The sequence below is a fragment of the Tenrec ecaudatus genome, chromosome 10 (genome assembly GCF_050624435.1).
Source record: "Tenrec ecaudatus isolate mTenEca1 chromosome 10, mTenEca1.hap1, whole genome shotgun sequence".
In the NCBI taxonomy this organism is placed as follows: domain Eukaryota; kingdom Metazoa; phylum Chordata; class Mammalia; order Afrosoricida; family Tenrecidae; genus Tenrec; species Tenrec ecaudatus.
Window position 1 is genome coordinate 73,082,344 of NC_134539.1, and position 20,007 is coordinate 73,102,350.

Sequence of the window (20,007 nt, forward strand, 5' to 3'; positions counted from 1 at the left end):
TTATAGAGGTATAAATATAGGCATGTATGATGTAAATATTTTAATATGTGACAATAGGGACATAGGTTTATGTACATACATGCTATGTATCAAGGTAGCAGATGGACATTGGGCTTTTACTCAAGTCCTTTCTCAATGCAAGAACACTTTGTTCTCATAACTTGGCACTCTGTGATGCTCGCCTTCCTGACACGATTGCTGAAATTAAAATGGGTGCATAAGCAAATGTGAAGAAAGCTAATGCCAGCTATTACCAGATAAAGTATCTGGGGTCTTAAAAGCTTGAAATAAAACAAGCGGCCATCTATCAGGGAAGAAACAGTCCACATGGAAAAACACACCATCCTGTATGATCACAAAGCATCCACAGGATCAGGTAACAGGCATCAGAAAACCCAAACGATCATTGAGGTGAATGAGGGAAGTCAGAGTGGAGACCCAAAGCCCATTTGTAGACAGTGGGACATTCCCTCATAGAAGGGTCACAAAGAAGGGATGAGCCAGCCAGGGTGCAGTGTAGCACTGATGAAACACACAGCATTCCTCTCGTGCTTTAATGCTTCCTCCCCCCACTATCATGACCCCAGTTCTACCTACAAATGCAGCTAGACCGGAGCATGTACACCGGTAAGCGCTCTTGACACGTGGAAACCTGGACAGATTAAACCCCTCAGGAACAATAATGGGAGTAGTGATACTGTGCGGGTAGGAGGAAGGTAGAGGGAGAAAGGGGGGAACAATCGCAATGAATGACGTCTAACACTACCACCCCAAGGGACAGAACAACAGAAATGTGAAGGGAGACAGTGGACAGTGTAGGATATGAAAATAATAATTTATCAAGGGTTACAAGGGAGAGTGGAAAAAAGGAGCTGATACCAAGGGCTCATGTAGAAAGAAAATATTTTGACAATGATGGCAACGTGTACAAATGTGCATGATACAAGTGATGTATGGTTGGTTGTAATAGCCCCCAATAAAATGATCTATTTAAAAAAGGAAAGGGGGAATAAAAGCTTATGAAGAAAATGAATTTTTAAAATAACTTGAGCAATACTATTGAGGAAATTTTTACATAAGGCAAATAGAAGCCAAGTTCTGTCTTTAATATCTGCAGTAATGAGTAGCACCATTAAATGAGACAATTCATAAAAGAAGATGGGCGAAACAGCCAATTCACTAAAAATGGCAAATCCTACAAGATATTTGCCTTTATTCACCAGGAAACATACCTAATTTTAAATTCCATGTAAATATAATTTTTTCATGTAATGAATTGAGTATTGACAAGATTTTTAGAACACTGGCATTAGCATGTATTTTTTAGTGGACATATATATTCTACTGAGAGGGCACTTTGAAAAGCCATACAGAACTATTAATGGCATGGGAATATGTTTATAATTTAAGTGGAATAAAGTCTGTATGAATGTGTATCCCCGCTATGTGTTAACATTAAGCTCTGCTGTAGAAAAGAAAACCAAGCGAGCGGGTAGGTGCCAGCATGGGAAAGTAGTTCTGGCAAGTTCTAAAGACACTAACTTGAGTTTGTAGGAAACATTTCTTTCTTTTTAACATTTCATGTGCACATGATTTCTGCTCCAAAATTATAGACACAAAATTCCAATTTTTATACAGAGAAAAATCCAATAAAAATAATTAAATGTTTTTATGTCATATAAGTTCCTTTAAAGCAAATCAAATACCCTTTTTTATCTGTGTGTAGAAGCCATGCAAAATTAAAATGGGTGCATTAGAGCATAACTGTCTTGCAGGTTGATTCTTCCATAATGATTGAATTCCACCACCACCCAGGTAGAAGTTCATCCGATGCTATGTTGCTCACCTTTGTAATCAAGTAAATGGTCTTGTTTTCCATTTCTCAGAGTCTCGGCAGCCATAGCCTCAGCAGCAAGGCTGAGTGAACACGTAAGAATTTAGAGGAGCAATTTAAAACACAGCCTGACGTCTTCCTTTAGGAGACACTTCGTTCATCAAATTGCCCATTCACTCCTTTATTCATAACATGTTGTGCCCTGCCCCCGTCTGATGGTGGTAGATCCAGGGGTGGAAGCAATCATTAAGGATGAATAGCTATCTTAAAACCTTGTAGAGGTTAATGGGGGTGAAAAGGTAGACCTAAAAAAATCCCCAACAGTAACACTGAAGGGTCAGCAGAGGGCAAGATTTAAACAAGAAGGTCGTCCTCATACCATACATGACAGTACTGTGTAACCACAGCCTCTCTTTCACTCCCAAAGGAAACCCTGTATGTGGTAAGCCCCTGCAGCCTGTTCTACTTCCCCAGCCCCTGCTAGCCACTAACACGCTTTCTAGCCCCACTTGTGACGGCCGTGGCTCATAGCACGGATGTATTCTCTTTGGGGGCGGGTTTCTTGTCCTTATTCGTATGATGCCCTCGGGTGCGTGCGTGTTAGAGTATAGAGCTGGACTTGATTCTCTGCTGTGGCTGACTGGGATTTCATTCTGTGCCTGTCCCACAGGTTGCCTACCCAGCCGGGGACAGGTATTGGGCTTGCTTCCACAGCCTGGCTCTCGGGACTCATTCTGCTGTGCACATTCACATATGCGGCGGGCGTGTTTATCTGATTTCGTTTTCTTTGGGTCTGTACCTAAGCCTGGGAGGGATGGCTCATGCCGTCATTCTAAAGAAGCCTTGGAGGCACTGTGGGCTGCTGACCACAAAAGCCACCGTTCAGCCCCTCCAGCTCCCCCACAGAAGAGATGGAGCCGCCTGCTCCTGTAAGGATGACGTCTCAAAGCCCTGTCAGCAGAGGCTCCCTGTGGGTCAGAACCGACTTGTTGGCAGTGGGTTTGGGCCAATTCTGTGTTTAACTTCTGGGATAACCGTCAAACTTTCCGTAGTGGTTGCACCTGCACTGTCTTTCCGGGGGGCTGTCTCCCCCCGAAGCCCCCTTGGCTTCCCTGGAGGACGCTGAGGTCCATTGGTGGCTGGTAGTGCCTTTCTTTGCTCAGTTTTATGCCTTTAACCTATCAATATCCATATAGGTTTGGTGCTTCCCCAAGACACTGCCAGATGATCAAATTTTCATAATGGCTGATTTTCTTTTTGTCATTCTATTTGAAATTTCCTCATCTGCAGGCTTAGTGACACAGAGCTTCAAACAATACACAGCTGAATTTTACCTATTTCAGAAACACATTGATCGTTGCTGTTACCTTAGTTTAGGAGAGTACTGGAAATCTGAATGCTTAGAAAATCCTATAATGCATTGTACTACTGTACTCCTCGAGTTGCCCAATGAGCAAGCCAGACACGGTCTGTCCTGTGGCGCTGTGGCTGACAATACGGAATCTCCGTGAGCTCTTGCTGAACAGATAGCACACAGTGCGTGCAGGGGGGGGGAGGGTGGTGTAAGAAAATCCGTGGGAAAGTGGAGGGAATAGATCATGGGCTTCCCCCAAACTTTGTGAAGCTCCCCGGTATTTGTTAACTCTAAAAGGAAGTGTCATCAAATTAACCTCTGAATTTATCATTTTTCCTTATATGTCAGCAATAATTGTAAATGAATGCACTAATGTCATTTTTTAAATTGATTTTTCTTTGTGGGTGCCCATTGGAATGCGATTAACCAAAGTAAAAAAAAGAATGACAGATACCCCCCAAATTCCATGGTATTTTTCATGTCTTCTGTCTTTTTATTCATAGTGACCCTGTAGGACAGAGCAGGACTGTCCCTTTGGGTTTCCAAGTACAGTAGTAAACAGCCTCATCTTTCTACCACTGAGCTGCTGGTGAGTTCAAACCACTGACCTTGTGGTTAGTAACTCAATGCATAAACTCCTGAGTCTTTAAAGAAACAGCCTCCTCTTTCTTTTGTGGAACAGCTGGTGGGTGTAACGGCTGGCCTTGCAGTTCGCAGCCAGTGTGCCCCCAACCAGAGCTCCTTAAACAGGGCTCCTGCGAGGTGAGGCTCTACTTAACGGCAGCACAGTTGTAAGGCACCCACAGCGGAGTAGTCAGTTACACATTGGATTGTTAACTGCAGGGTCAGCAGTTCAAAACCACCAACCCTTCTTCAGGAGAAAGATGAGGCTTTCAACTCTAGTAAAGGTACCCAATCTTCAAAACTCACGGGGACAGTTCTGCTCTGTCCTCTTAAGATCGCCAGTGGCAAGGAGTTGGTTGGTTGTTTCTTAAATATCTGTAAGGGAAAGGGCAAACCAGCATTGATAGAGTGTGTGTCTACCAAGTGGCAGCATTGTGCTCACTGGACAGTACGTTACAAATAATACCTGGTAACTCATAAAGTAACCATAGGCTCATTTCACAGCAAGAGGGAAGGAAGTCAATAATGTTAGTGGGAATAATGTGCCCCCCCTCCAAAAAAAAGCAACATTTTGGGGAAAGAACTTTATAAATTCCCTTTCTCACTCCCACTTCCCCTTTGTTTGTTTCCCTATAAGACTCTTCTTGATGAACTGTCTTCTACTAAGCACTGGGCGTCCTTGCACGTGTCCGACCACAGTGGATTTCACTACCGCCAGTTTTTGATAAAGTCTTTGATTAGCCAAACTGTGCCAGATGGGTCTGTATTGGACCAGAATCCTTCGAGAAGCGAGCCAGACCTAGTCTTCCAAAAAGATGAAGAAGCTGCAGTTTCAACAGAGGAGCCAAGAGTGAATCTTCCTCATCTCCTAGAAGAGGAGGTTGAATTCACCACTGATCTCATCGATACCTACCCAGGACATGAGACTCTGTGGTGTCATAGGTAAGGAAGGAGAAGCCCATTGCAAAGCAAAACTGTCTTCCCTTAGGAGAGCCCCACAAGGCCTGAAATCTGACTTCTGCCCCCTCTAGCCCCTTGGGTTCATACCCGAAGGTTCTACACTCAGATTTTCATCTGTGGCTTAAGTGGTGACACTCACCTTTGTAAAGAACAGCCTGTATTCCCAAATTAAACATAGGCTTTTGGGTTTCACCTTGGAGATTCTGATATTTCAGATACTGGGGTGGGGTGCTAAGGAACAGACCTGTGCTTGGAAAATAGACAAACAAGCCCAAGTAGCTAATTTTGATGCTGTTGGGGTTTGGAACCATTGATTAGGTCCCAAAGAAGGTAACCATTATCATCCAAGACCCCAGTGGTTTATAAACTAGCTTCCTGGACCCTCTGTGCCATTTTAAAGGAAGGTGTAAGCGGGACACAGGACTAAGAGAATGAGAAGGGTCAGCAACCACCACGTAACTTGAATTCTGAGTACCTTTGACAGTCAAGTACATTTCATGGTAGAGATGGTTTGTGAACACTTAGTTATATATTTTTTTTGTCTTCCTCTAATTTGAGACCATTGTCTTTACAAAAACATTCTACTTCATGGCTTACAGGAATAAATCTGTAAGTATAAGATTCTCCTTTCCTTCTAAAACCAAGACACGTTTTACTGTATTCTCAAGAAAGATCTTAGATGCAGGTTGTTAAGGTCTTACAGATTTGTTGTTTTTACAGATGACTAAACTCTCTGAATCTGGGGTGTGTGTGTGTGTGTGTGTGTGTGTGTAAGGTAGGTAGGTAGGTAGGTAGGTAGATGAGCTGCGGGGTCTGGGGTGAGGAGCGAGAAGGGGAGACAGTTGGGATTGGCCATATATGACACAAGCCAGTGCGTGCCCCACTGCTGACCCATTTTCCTTAGAAAATTCAGCTGCTCTTTATGTTTAATAGATCCTCCCTGGAGTCATATTCTTCAGATGCTGGAGAAACTAAGGGAATAGTCTCTGTTACGGGCAAACAGTTGCTGATAAGAACGATGAGGAGTAGGCGTTCAGAACCTGTGTTGTTTATTTGCTAGCATGCACAGTAGATGCGCCCTCACTGAATTGCACCTTTTGGACATGAGGTGCGCGGGCCTTCATTGTGACCCAGTCCCTCCAGGGGATTGTAAGGCCAGGGAGACCGCCGTCCATTCGAGGAAGCAGAGGAGGTCTGCATATTCACTGCCCAGAGCCCGGCTCATCTCCAGGGGCTGTGGCTGTGTCAGGATGTTCGCTTGGCTTCTACATCAGAAGACTAATGGCCCGGAGCTGCTGTGCTTGGGAAAGAAAGCAAGAGCTGGGCAGAGCCTGTAAACTAGGCCTCTGGAGGCATTGCTTACACCCTTTGTGTTTCAGGATGTCCATGAGGTTCCATTTTGGCTTGATTTGGTTTTATAATTTACAACAGAAATTGAGTGAAGACCCATTTCTGATTTCCTGCGGTAATGAGCAAAGAACAACAGCCCCGATCCTGAATGTGCTGGAAGAGCCGGGCTGGTGTTCTTTTTCACCAGCAAACCAGTGAAACGGGCTTGTTCCGTTGCCAAAGGACTTCATCTCAGCTCTTTGCCCTTCCTCCTTCTCCTCCTCCTCCTCCTCCCCCCAGACTGCTCAGGGTTTAGAGAGAGACGGGACAGAGTGAACGCCAGTCTTGTGTTTTTCCCGAAAAGTCGGACTCCGTGGGGTGGTTGATGTTCATGTTTCTTGTTCCCTGTGTTCCCTTTCCCAGGAGGCACATCTTCTATCTTCAGCATCGTTTAAACGGGAGGCTTCCTCACAGCGTGACCCAGCTGTCCTCAGCAGACAGCCCCGGGAGCACTCTGAGTGACTTGCCGCTCACCCCTGCTGGCCCCCACACATCTCAGGCAATGGAGGTGGATGGACTGAACGACTCTAGCAAGCAAGGCTATTCCCAGGAAACCAAACGCCTGAAGCGGACCCCAGCTCCAGACTCCTTGGGCCTGGAAATGGAGCACCGGTTCATTGATCAAGTGCTGTCCACTTGCCGGAATGTCGAGCAAGCCAGGTTTGCCAATGCCTACAGGAAGTGGCTGGTTACTCTGAGTCAGTGAAGGGGCTGGACGAGCGAGCCCTGCAAGGTCCCCTTTTAGTGCAATATCCTTTCCTTTCTTACTGACATAGTTGCATGGACTGTTTATTGGCTAACCATATTGAGGTTAGAAATCCCTAGAAGCTCATTTTATTTATTGTGTTAAGAACTGGCATTCCCTTGGGGATAAAACAATGGGTACAGTTCCCTCCTGCTGAACAGTGAGAATTAAATAGTTCCTCGTAACATTTTTTGCCCTCGGTGCTTCTTCACAGGGGCTTTTTACTTGCTTCTCCTCATCGGTTTCCACACTCCTGCCACAGTGCTACTGCTGCGTCTAAGCTGGTGTGTGCTTGTTTGATTTTTTTAATTAAAATTTTATACTCCGATGTAGCTTAAGGTAAACACAAATGCAAAAATGACCCGATATAATTGTTGATTTAAAAAACAAATGACTGCGTGGGACCGCTGTATAAAAATGCGGCCCCATTTCTCTCTCTAGCGGATTTCAATTTACCGACCACAGCCAGAGTCCGGAGTCCTGGGATTTGTATGCCAGTATGCTTCCATTCTGCTCTGTTTAAAGGAACAAAGCAAGTGCTCTTAGAGCTTATGTGATTACACGCCTCGAAACTTATTTTTATTACTAGTTTTGATAGGTTACTTTTATCTCAAGTTTGGTATATGCCCCAAATACTCACGCTGTCCCTTACAAAATACTTTTTTCCTAAAAAATGTGGAATGCCATTTTAGCTATTACTGCTTTACATTTGTCCTTCCACGTTCGCCGAGGAAGCATGCATCTTCCATAGAACTGTATCCATAGCAGCGTCCTCTTTAAGTGGATTTACGTTATTGAGGGCAGACTGGAGGACCTACGACGCGCTGGTGAACTGACTGTTGAAAGGTTACTGGCAAAAGCCAGTGGGGAAAGAGTAGCTTTGAAGATTAATTCCTTAATTTTTATTTTAAAGATGAAAACAAAAAACTTTGATACTGAACTTATCAGGGATGAGGTACCAAAGTATCTACCTTACAACTGTATCTTTTCAATAACAAGGGCTGGATGTTTCAGGTCGGTGACTGGGGTGGGAAAAGGGCAGGTACCACCCACTATCCTAATGTAATTGCCTCCGTGGAAAAGCCTGTGGAAAAGCCTGTCTTTCTTTCCTACGCTACCTTTTTCCTTTCCCAGTTTGTCTGTGTGTTTTGTCGGTTTTACTTTTTGTTTATTTTTCCTTATCTGCCTTATTCTGGAATAAGCAGTATCTTCAGTGTACTAAAAATAGTCTCTTCTCCATCCTATTTGCGATGAACTTCACCCTCATTAAAACGCACGCACGCCCGCTGACAAAGAGCAACCCCTGGATGTTCCCATCACCGTGAGAGATGCCTGGGGCTGCCTGGGGCTCAGTGGCAGAAACGAGCGTGACCACCACTTTTGCCTACTGTCCCCTGTACCAGTAGGTGGGGAAAGACGAACCTCTTATATCCTACTCTGGGATTGGTCATTGCCTTAAGGGGAAGGAAAATGGGCCCTTTACTTGACATCACAGTTTGGTTGAGTGGCAAAATGTCGAACTTAAACTGAGGAGCCCAGAAAAATGGCCCTGCCTGGTTCCAGTGGAAATCACTTTCCTCTCTGGGACACAAGAAAACACAGCATTTGTCGGGCATAGCTGGAACACTAATTGCTGTCACTAACATAATTCCAATGCCCTTGTGTACAGAGTGTATTTTGACCAGATGCTCATGAAGCAAATACCTCAGATTCTATCGAGACCTGTGTAGATCAAGCCATTAGCCTGCGGCTTTGAGCTTCTATGGGAGGCAGGGAGGCAATAGCCCAGAGAGGATCAGTAGGCTCAGCCCATTTCACTCACTCGTTCCCAAAACTCTGCTTCGTTCAGTATTACTTTTGCTCAGCGTTGCTTTCAATGTCTATCCCAAGCCATAGGGCTTCGCAGGCTTTGGTGTGAGCGAGTACCTGTAAATAGTCAATCCCCTGTGGAACATCAGCTAGGCTTTCAGAGAGCGCTGTGCTCTTGTTGCCTTTTCACCTTCCCAGAGCCCCCTGCCCGTCTGGTGTCGTAAGCCTCTTAACCTCGCCCTTTCTGAAGCCATGCAGTCCTTTAATACCTGTGTTCCCTTGTCTTCCTAATCAGGTTCTCAGAAAGGACTAAAAATGTCAGTATCCAAAAGGATGCTGCTTATTAGTATGTTACTTTTGTGTGCTACATGATTTTTTAAACTTACAGTTTCAAATGTTCCTTAACATAAAAACATGTGGTATGTCCAGGCCCCCAAATGGTCTATGTATAAACTCACTAAGAGTAGCATGGTATCTCTTTTATTGAAAGAATGGATTCATACAGTGGAAAGCTTGTCTGTTTTCATGGGCTTGCTTTTGTTGTTGTTGCTTAATGTCTAGTTACTAGAAAGGAAAAGATAGTTTAGATCGACAAACATTTCATTAGACCCCCACTGGAACCAGTAGAAAGCCTTCATACCGTCCCATCCTGTGGAATAGGAATACTACTGACAAGCAGAAAGCAATAAGATATGTAAATATCCATTCGCTGTCCCCTCTCCCCTTTTTAAGTGTAACCCCTTTTGGGGAAGGAGCCCCGCTTGTTGGTGCAGTGGCGAAGGTGCCCAGCTGCTGTCTGGACAGATTGGTGGTCACTGTGGGTCAGAATCAACTCCACGGCAGCGGGTTTGGTTTGCTTTTGGAAGCACAATGTTTCCAGATTCTTGCTGTGTGCCTTGCACATTGTGAAGCCTCATTAAGTCTTTATTAAATTCAGGAATGAGGAACTGGAGCAGGGGGAGATTGGTCCCGGGTGATGGATGGCGTGGTGCAGTGGATTGTGCGTGAACGATGCATTCCAGGGACAGGAAATTTAGAGGGAACTCAATTAGTTAAATCTAGATGTTTTTTCCTTCATGTGATTGTCAGGTTTAACCATGTTTAAGTCCCAGCCAAGAAATGCAGCGCTATAATGATCCCTTACTATATATTAACAACGCATGGAACTGCATAGAGCTAATGAGGCCCCTGCATTAAAGCCTTACGGTCCATTGATGTTAGCAGACAGCCGTTGGCTATCAGAGCAGCCCGGCATCGGGAGAAATTCTTTGATTTCACCAACTTGCACAGCTCTGTCTCTGGACATGGCCACTTTTTGTGTCTCCTTTGTTTCCCCAACTTGAACTGTGGACCTGGTGCTGTCCCTGAAGGCCATTGGACACCCTGTTCAAGCCCGAGGATGCTGATGTCCCCTCTGCTCCAGGCTTTGACATCTTCTGACCTCTTCAGAAGCTCTGGGCCCAGACCACCTGTCATGTTTCTTGTTCCTGTCATGCAGTTCTAATATAAAGCAAAGGGCTCGTGAATGACTAAACGCATTGAATGTGTGCGTCACCCCTCCTGCCCCCCCCCAACTGAATCTTTCAGTCGTGCTTATGTGATAAAAGCTGTAGAAACAAACATTTCTTGGACTCACTACCACTGGGTTGATCGGTCGATGCCAGCTCACAGTGACCCTGCAGGACAGGATAGAGCCACCCGTGTGGGGTTCCTAGACGGTAACTACGGGAGTGGAGAGCCCGGTCTTGTTTTGATAGGTTCAAGTTGTGTCAGTTCATGCTTGTGGATTCTCGTGTGTGTGTGTGTGTGTGTGTGTGTGTGTGTGTGTGTGTGTGTGTGTGTCTTCATGCCCAGGTCGAAGACTTTAAATTGTCAGTCCAGTCATTTTATACCACGAGATACGCTCTCGGATAGAGGTGTAAAGCATAATTTAGGAAAGTACTAAATCAGGAGTACATGGACTAGCCTGTTGCCATCAAGTGGGCTACAGAACCCTGTAGTCAACTTTGCAAGCTGCCAGGACCAAGTAGAAAGGCCCCGGAAGGTTTTCAAGCGGGGCTGTCACCTTGACGGAAGCAGACTGCCACCGCATTCGCTTGCAGAGCGGCTGGGCTGGGGGCTTCCACATGGCGGGCTCTCCACCGCAGAACCTCTGAACCTGAACCATGGTTCCGTCAGGGCCCATCTCTGCACTTGGTCTCCATGAGAAGTAAAAGAGGAGGAAGATGTAGTAATCAAAGGGAGTCACATAATGTGGTTTTTTTCTTTTGTAGGAAGTCTTTTAAATTTTGTTACTAGAAAATTTGTATTTTAAAACTTGGAACTACCAAACCTTATGTCTTTTGAATGCGTTTCTCCAGGGGAGCTCTGTGCAAAGCCTAACCTTCTACAGTGCAGCTGCCTCCCAGGGCTGAGTGTGCCCGCGCTCCTCCAGCGGAAAATGCTCCCAGGGAGGCAGGCAGCTTCAGTGTCAGAAAGGCAGAGTGTGTGGGGGGGGACCAGACCCTGGGAGTTTTACTGACCATCGCAGTGTCTTTAAAAACAACTTTGTATACAATGTAATTCGAGTGCCTTTCTTTCTTACTTCTTTTGGAACAAAGTTCTTTGCATTTGAAGTTCAGGCAAAAATCAGAGGGATTCTGCTGAAGGGAGAGAAGCCGTAGTTGCTGGGAGATTGACCCAGCAGTGGATTGTGAAGATTCATCCTTTGCTTTATTCCCCGTGCTAGGCCAGGTCAGTCTGCCCCATGGGCTCTTCCTTCCTTACGTGAGGCTGCTGCGGGCAGGTAGGCTGCTGTGTCGCGTTTCACTCACCATCCTCTTCAGGCAGCCACTTCTGTGCCCACGACCCCTGACCTCGAGGGTGGGGGCATCGCACCTAGAGGGCAGCATGTGCATGGTCACAGCTGAACAAAGCACAGCGCTTCTCAACCGTCCTCATGCCGTGACCCTTTCATGCAGTTCCTCAGGTTGTGCGCCCCCCTATTTTCATTGCTACTTCATCACTGTACTTTTGCTACTGTTAGGATTTAGGCAACCCCAAAGGCGGCGAGACCCACAGGTTCAAACTGCTGGCATAACACCTGTGTAGCCGGTGTCTGAGGCGAACGACGGCCCTGCCCTCAAAGAAAAGCCCCTTGTGCCAAGCGGGCGGAGGTCTCCATCGCAGCAGCTTCCCTCACTCCCAGATTCAAGCCTGGCGCACCGAAGCCGAAAGGGGAGAAACGAGGCCCTGACTTTTGAAATACTGGAGGACAAGGAGTATAGACTGAGATCAAATTGTACACGTGACATTCTAGGTGTATTTATGGAGAGTTAAGGGAGGGGGTAAGGAATTCCTATTTCAAGGTACTAAATCAATTTGATTGTGCTTTCATAAAAATATCTAGCTAAAGGTTCCCAAGTGCTTCACAGAGAACTCTTGAGCAATGTATGTTCCTAAAGGGCAGCAATGTGGCAGGCGGGGTGGGGGCAGACCCAGTGTCACCCTGGAGGGTTTGGGGCAGAGGCTGCATGTCCTGGGGAGAGCCTCATGCTCCCAGCATTTGTCCTCCCGTCAGGCCGTGTTGACCCAACAAAACCAAATCGTTGGCTGAAAACAAGTAACTAGAGCAGTAGTCTAACCTGCTGATGAAACTGCGTGCTTCCCAGAACGTTAGCTATGTATAGTTTGTGCTCTCTGGATAATCTTAAGGTCCACACGGCTAGTCTGGACATGTCTTTCATCAGTCTCTTCTTACTCCTCCGGGTAGAAGAGCTAGGAAATTTAAGGCAAAAAATTTATATTCGGTGGCAAAAATGAAAAGGCAAAAATATGATAAATATGTTAGATCTCTTAAAACATATTTAAGTCCAGATAATATTTTTTAGCTCTAGTGCGGGTGCGAAAATAGACGAGACTGCTCCTGCCTCAATGCTTCCTGCTTCTGCCCCCACAGCTCTGTGATGCCGGACCCCAATACCTGTCATTTGTGGAAATGGTGATTGCATTGTATTCTATGGGCAGGAGGGAGATTGTATCGTTTCTTCTTTGTGTTGAATCTCAGTTGTCTGGAATCTTGTCGCGCCCAATACAGACTCTTGTTTTCCAGTCAGACAATCTGTTTGGCTTCCTCAGTTCCTGTTCCCAAAGTGAGCAGACAGTGCTGCTTCATGTGCAGGCCCACACACAGCTCTGGCTCCGCCTTGTCCTCTGTAGAAGCTCACTCCAGTTGGAAATACTGTATATACTCGAGTATACACGCAAACTGTTCACATTTCAAATGCAGCCTTGGCGGTAAAATTAGGTGCCTCAGCAGAGATTCAGGTGGCTTATACTCGAGTATATACGGTAGCTAAACTAGAACACTAAACACAGGCGATCTCTGGGTTATCAGTGTTGTCCACACATTTAGTTGCTGTGGGAAAAATAAAGCTAAAGCATTTGACCTAAAACACATAGTAAATGCAGGCATAAATGTGTAACATTGTGAATGAGATTTAGATATGTTTGTGTGTACAAAAATATGTATATTTTTATATATACATATAAATAAGTAAGATTTGGAGTTTGGGTTTACACAATGATTCTACAAATAATTTTATCTAGAGTTATTTTTCTATCTGTTAAAATGCGCCTAAGGCAGTTTTCTCTATTAGACCAACTCCTTCCAGCCCAGTTGCAAACCTGACCCCCAAGTGCCTACATGCCTGAAATGCAGAGACATCTGGGTAAATGGCTCCATATACAATGGTGGTGCCCGAAGAAAACCAGAATCTCCCCCCATCCACCCTCCCCAAGCTATTTATTTAAAAGTTTTCTACAAAGCAACCTATCACCTTCAAAGTACTCTCCATTACATTTAATACATTTGTCCAATCTGCAATTCCATCCTTGGAAATATTTTTCTTCTTTTTAAAAAAAATCATTCTACTGGGAGCTCATACAACTCTTAGCACAGTCCATCTATACATCGTGTCAAGTGTATTTACACACCTGCTGCCATCATCATTCTCAAGACATTTTCTTTCTACTTGAGCCCTTGGTATCAGCTCCTCTTTTTTTCCTCCTCCCTTGCCCACTGTCCCTCCCTCATGAACCCTTGATAATTTATAAATTATCATTACTTTTTCATGTCTTACACTGACCGATGTTGGAAATGTTTTTCAAACTCTTCTGAGAAGTTTGGATGGCTGACAGCACCCCTCTCGTTTTTCCTTCACCTTTTCTAAGGCGTCAAACGCTGTCCTTTCATGTCCCTCTGCATTCAAGGAAACAAAAAGAAGTGGCACTGAGAGAGGTAGGTGAGTAAGTGCGTGGTGCATAAAAGACCTGCTAGTTTCTGCCAAAAACTAGCATACTTTGATGGCTGCGTGAGCAGGTGCCTTGTTGGGTGGCAAAACCAGCCCCCACCTGCCACAAAGCAGGCCTTTTTTGTCCCACACTGTTACGCAATCTTTTCAGAACCTCTAAATAGAAAGCTCGGTTAACAGTCTGACCTGGTGGCACGAACTTCAAATGCACCACGAGCCCACATTTTCATCCGTTTGGGAAGTTGACGGATGTCCAGAAAGTGGTTTGTCATGAATCAACAAATAGTTCACCTTTTTTGAAACGAGAAAACCACGCATCCACTTGACTTATTCCCACAGTGCTGTCCTTATAAGCTGTGTTCAGCATCACAACAGTTTCTACGAGATTTTCCAGAGCAGGAAACAAAATTTCACAGCTGCATGCTTTTATCTTAAATCGACTATCACAAAAAACTAGGTTCAAGTAAAACTACTTTTCTGAAAAAAATCACTGTGACCAGAGAGACCCTTCCCAGGTGATGCCACTGGGTGCACTAACTTACCTGAGGTAAAAATGCACACTATGAAAGCTCCTCTCTGCCCAGCGCAAGTCCAGTTTTGGGGGTGGTGCCCCTCATATGAATCATGACCCGGTTTCTTTCCCTGTGTTAGGGGGGAACCATCCCTCCCATCAGAGTACTATGCAATGTAGCAAACTTCAGAAGACTTGCTTATCTTTGTAACGCGTGGGTAGTGCATTGGGTTGTGCACTGGATTGTCTTTCTTTCATGGAGATAGCACCTTTGCATGCCTAGGCGTTGAACAGTACCACAATCTGTTAGCAGTGCCCGCGTGGAGTTTCCCGCCCTCACGAGGTGGCCTTGCACCTGGAGCGGATGTTCTTTTTCCCTTCTTGGCTAACGAGAGAGTGCGGGCTGAATGCAGCCATAGTGGGTGTTCCGTTAGTACTTACTCAGACGCCAGAACCTGCAGTGCGCTCTCAGAAAGACCTGCTACCACCTTTGTGTGAGGAGTGTGTTTAAGAGAGTCATAGGTCTTGAATTGGAACAATCTTATCATTCAACTTGATCCTTAGACTACGTTAGGTTGGAGTCATTAACATGTAATAAAATATTAAGTAGGTCTGGTGGTGTGGAGGTGGGCAAGTGTAAAGCCGCGTCCCCTCGTACAGTGCATGTTAATGCAAATGATGCAAATACCTTAAGAGAGTTGTTGAGCTGTAGAAACAACCTGTGGTCTTTAGCAATCCGTTTTTATATTGTCAAACAATATTATCTGGTTCGGGCTCTTTTTATTCCTCCCTCAATCTTGGCGTCCTATGTCTTACCAGTGTCTGATGGTGAGAAAAGATAAAGTTACCTTGTGGAACCGCTACTTGTTTGTTTGATCAGAACATCTTTAAAATGAGTGAGCACAGTTTATACGTGACAGAGTAGCTTTTGAATCAATATGGTAAGGTGTGGCTTGCAGAAATATTTTAGCGTTTAACTGATGCAAACTGCTAAAGCTCATGGTGTAGAACATCCCAGCCTGAGGTGGGGGAGCACGGTGTGTGTGTGGTGTGAGTGCGGGGTAGTCATCGCCTCCTGACCAGGTTCTTGATGCCCGCTGTGGGGGCTTCCAAGGGAGGTGCCCACTGTTAGTATTGTCTTGTAGTGTTTGTTGTTTCTAGGAAAATAGCATCATGCATGCTTATGTCACTTTTTAAATTACCTTAGAGTTGGAAAAAAGAAAAATAGGTATTAAAATATGTCAAATATCTATACCCTCAAGACAAATGCTTAAAAAAAATCCATGGCTGGGGAAAGAGATCAAAGATTAGTGGGTTAGTGCTCTTTTCTTTTTTTAAGATAGCTTCTAAATTGTTTTTTAAAAAACACAAAACCAAGGCCCCTGGACACTAGTTGGCCTCTGTTGGAACTCACCAAATGTGTGACTTTCTGTTGCTTGGAGGTCTTCCTGGACACGGACTCTGCAGTGAGTCACACTCTTCCGCGCTGCAGTAGGATTTTCTTGTACTTAGTGTTGAAATGGACAAGATACCGGGGGGATATGTAGGGCAGCTCCTACCCGACTGGCTGGAGAATTCTGCCAAGGGCACACTGGTGACCCTGAAGGCAGGTCCCCGCAGACTGCTCTCTGAATTAAATTTCCTTTAGCTTCCCTGTGCACTAGCCGGCCTTTAAAGAAAGGGGGTTAGGTATTTTGTGGGGGTCCGTTTTACATCAGGATGCAGAGGGGTGAAAATAACCCCGGGAAGTAGTTTGTGCAGACTGTGCTCGGCGGGCGGGGCTGCCGGCGTGGGTGCCCGAGTGCTTGGAAGGAGGATGCTCAGCTTGAAGGTGGCGCAGTCCAGTAGAAATACAGCATGTGCCCCTGAACTGGTTTTAATTGTCCACTAGCCACATACAAAGTTAAAGGGTAGGTGGGCAATTAACTTAAATAATAGCTCCGCTTAACCCACTGTCTTAGGATTATGATCATTTTTACAAGTCATCAATGTAGAACATTGTTAGTGAGGGATTTTACTTTCTTCTTTTCAGTCTCCCTTCCTAGCCGAAACCTGGGAGACACGAGGTGTCCTTGCCCTCACGCGCCTCTCTTGTGACTGGCTGGCCACCTTCCCAGTGCTCGGTAGCCACATGTGGCCTAAGGACCACTGGACCGTCAGCACATTCATAGGGCACAAAACACAGCGAGATGGGCATGAACGTGTGATATTCTACAAATTGCTTAGAATACTGAGACACATGCCCAATAGAATTGTCCACTCTGGTGTTCTTTTGACTTCATTTAAAATTTTTCTCTGGAAGTAGTTTCTCCATGTAACCATTCGCCAAGCATTATTTCTGGCAGAAGAACTTCTAGGCGATGTAAAATATCGTGATGTCCTGGTAATGACGACACATCATTAGCAACACATTTTTAAAACTTGTATTCATGAAGTTCTGTTTGTTTTTTTAAAACAGTAATGTAAACTGCATGTCAGTTAGATGTCTGTACCTATTTGGTTTTTATGTTCTTTTAAGAAAATAACGTGTATCAACCAACACTCCTTTCTATGCAACTGTCTTCCAGTACTGACAGGTACACTTACTGATTTGTGATAAGTTGCAAGAAAAGAAGAATGAACTGTTCTATTCTTTTTTATAATTAGTTTTGTTTTGTCATGTGACCATGTAATCAGCTATAAATTAATTGTATTTCTGTAGAATATGTAAAATACAGTGTATGTCTTCCCTTGCTAAATGTTTGCAATTTCTAAGTAAACTTTTCACCACTTAATATGGGTATTCAGTGTGATTTTATTTTTATACGTGTTCTTTTTTTAATAAATCATTTTATCTTTTATTAATCATGTTATTAGGGAATAATCCACAATTCCATTGTTTAAGCACACTTGTATATATGTTGCCATCATCATTTTCAGAACATTTTCTTTCTACTTGAGCTTTGGTATCACCTCCTCTTTTTTTCCCCTCCCATCCTTGTGTGCCCTGGGTAAATTATAAATTATACAATCTTCTGTCAACTTTCACCCATGTTTCTGTTCTTTGTCCCCCTGGGGGGTAAGGGATGTTATATGTTGATCATAGTGATCGGTACCCCCTTTTACCCCTACTTTTCCCTTACCTACATGATATTGCTACTCCCATTACTGTCCTGAGAGGTTTATCTGTCCTAGCTTCCACGTGTTGAGAGCTCTTAATCTGTACCAGTGTCCGTGCGTGGATTTAGCCAGATTTGTAAGGTAGATGATGGGGCTGGGGTGGGGCGGGGAGGAAGAGCATTAAAGAACTAGAGGAATGTTGTATTTTGTCGGTGCTGTCCTGCACCCTGGCTGACTTGTCCCTTCCTTGTGACCCCTCTGTGAGGGGATGTCCAGTTATACACAGATGGGCTTTGGGTCTCCACTCCGACTCCTGGTTGGCAACAATATGATTGTTTTGGGTCTTATGATAGCTGATCCGTCCACACCTCATGATCACATAGGCTGGTGTTTACACGTGTTCTTATTTCAGTTTTATATTCAGCTCCAATCTGATGCTATGGGGGTGGAGATGGAAGCTGTTGTCCAGAAATACCTGCTGATTCAATGACCTATAATTGTGGAGAACAAAAATGGTACTTTTCCTTAGGATATATGAGGGGGCACCCCCAAAAAACGAATCCCACCCCCAAAGCTTTGTTTTGTTTTGTTTCTTAACAAAACAACCTTATCACCTTCCATGTAATCTCCATTACACTTAATACATTGGCCAAATCTGCTATTCCATTTTTGGAAACTTTTTTCAAACTCATCTGTTTGGATGGCTAATGCACCTCTTTTTCACCTCTTCTGAATCAAATTGCTGTTCTTTTGTGTCCCTCTTCATTTGCAGAAACAAAAATAACATGGAGTGAGGTCAGGTGAGTTAGTTGCGTGGGGCAAGAGAGGCATGCTGATTTTTGCTTAAAAACTGGCACACTGGAGATGGCTGCGTGAGCAGTGCATTCTCGTGGTGGCAAAACCAGTCCCCTGTCTGCCACAAATCAGACCTTTTGTTAGACTCTGTTATTCAATCTTTTCAGAACCTCTAAATAAAAAGCTTGATTAACAGTCTGACCTGGTGGAACAAACAGCAAAAGCACTATCCCCCTCACAATAAAAAAAAAAGAAGCAATATGAGTTAGTTTATTGTGCCAACCTGGCTGATAAACATGTGGCGTTAAGGGGTAAATGGCTCAGTGAGCCTCGCCTTGAGAGTTCTCAGGTTTCTTGCCTTGTGATGGTAGCACCAGGGTGCAACTGCCTTAGCCAGTTCCCTGTTTCAGCTGGCAAGGCTCACTTCCTGCAAGACATCCCCAAGGAGAAGCCGCATGGACCTACCCTGATGCAGCGTTGGGTGCTGGAGCAGCGGTGTGGAGACCCCTGCCAGCTCTGAGATGCTTACACATTCACTGATTCAGCTTTCCTCCTGCAGTCAGCATCACTGTGTTTTGTGAGATGGAGGAGAACTTTGTGGATTGGTGTTGGACATATGGGTTAATGTTGAACTTGTGGGCTTGGCAGTACTGGGTTGGGATATTTTCTTGTTGCGTACTTATCCTTTATAAAACTCTTATACATTTGTGTTTCTGTGGATTTGTTTCTCTAAAGTACCCAGATTAATACACAATGTCTAGATTTTTTATCTCACTTAAGCTTTGGTGGGGCAAGGTGAAGATGGTCTCTTCCACTGGCTTGATGGATGTTTGCTTTCAAGGTCGTAAGAATAGCATCATGTCTGTCACTAGTAATGACCTTGGGAAACAAGTCTGGTTCCCTTCAGAGCTGTTCTTTAAAAGCACAGCATGTTTCCATTCGGCTTTCTTTTTGCCGATCAGTCAGAACCTGAGGCATAAATTTCACAGCGACCTTTCTCATTCCCAAATCTTCAGTTAAAATGTTCTGAACCTAGCTCCAAGGTAGTCCAGATAACTTCTCCATCTCTTCAATGGACCGTCATCGGCATTTTCATCCATTTGGAAGTTGATGGATGTCCAGAACAAGGTTTGTCATCAGTCGACATTTCACCTATTTTGAGTTCTCCCATAATGCTGTCCTTGTAAGCTGTGTTCCACATCACAACACTTTCTCTAGTATTCTTCGTGAGAACGAAACAAAACAGCCGCACACTGTTGTCTTAAATCAGCCATCACAGGAAAAAAAACAAAAAATGAGATTTGAGCTAAACTGCCTTTACAAAAAAATTCATTGTGACCAGAATCTTCCCAGGCAATGCCACTGGGTGCACTAAGTCGCTCAATGATCGCCTAGAGGGAAAAATGAGTGTTGTGAACGCTCTGCCCAGTGGGACTTTTTCTAGTGTGTGTGTGTGTGTGTGTGTGTGTGTGTGTGTGTGTTGGGGGTGGGGTGGGATACCTCCTTGTATAAGAATTCTCTGCCAAGGAGTGAATGCTGACTCATAATGACCCTGTCCCAAAGGTAGAACTGCTCGTGTGTGCTTTTAGAATAGAC

At 44.7% G+C, this 20,007-nt stretch overlaps 1 protein-coding gene across 1 annotated transcript in view; it reads left to right on the forward strand.

Moving 5' to 3' along the window:
- The window catches only part of PTAR1 (protein prenyltransferase alpha subunit repeat containing 1), a 63,521-nt gene extending 46,230 nt beyond the window's left edge, over nucleotides 1-17,291 (forward strand). The window contains exons 6-7 of the mRNA XM_075560556.1: nucleotides 4,450-4,754; nucleotides 6,525-17,291. Of these exons, the coding sequence (XP_075416671.1) occupies nucleotides 4,450-4,754; nucleotides 6,525-6,867 (648 nt within the window). The 3' untranslated portion in view covers nucleotides 6,868-17,291. The remainder of the gene's footprint in view (nucleotides 1-4,449; nucleotides 4,755-6,524) is intronic.
- Nucleotides 17,292-20,007: the final 2,716 nt, after the last annotated feature.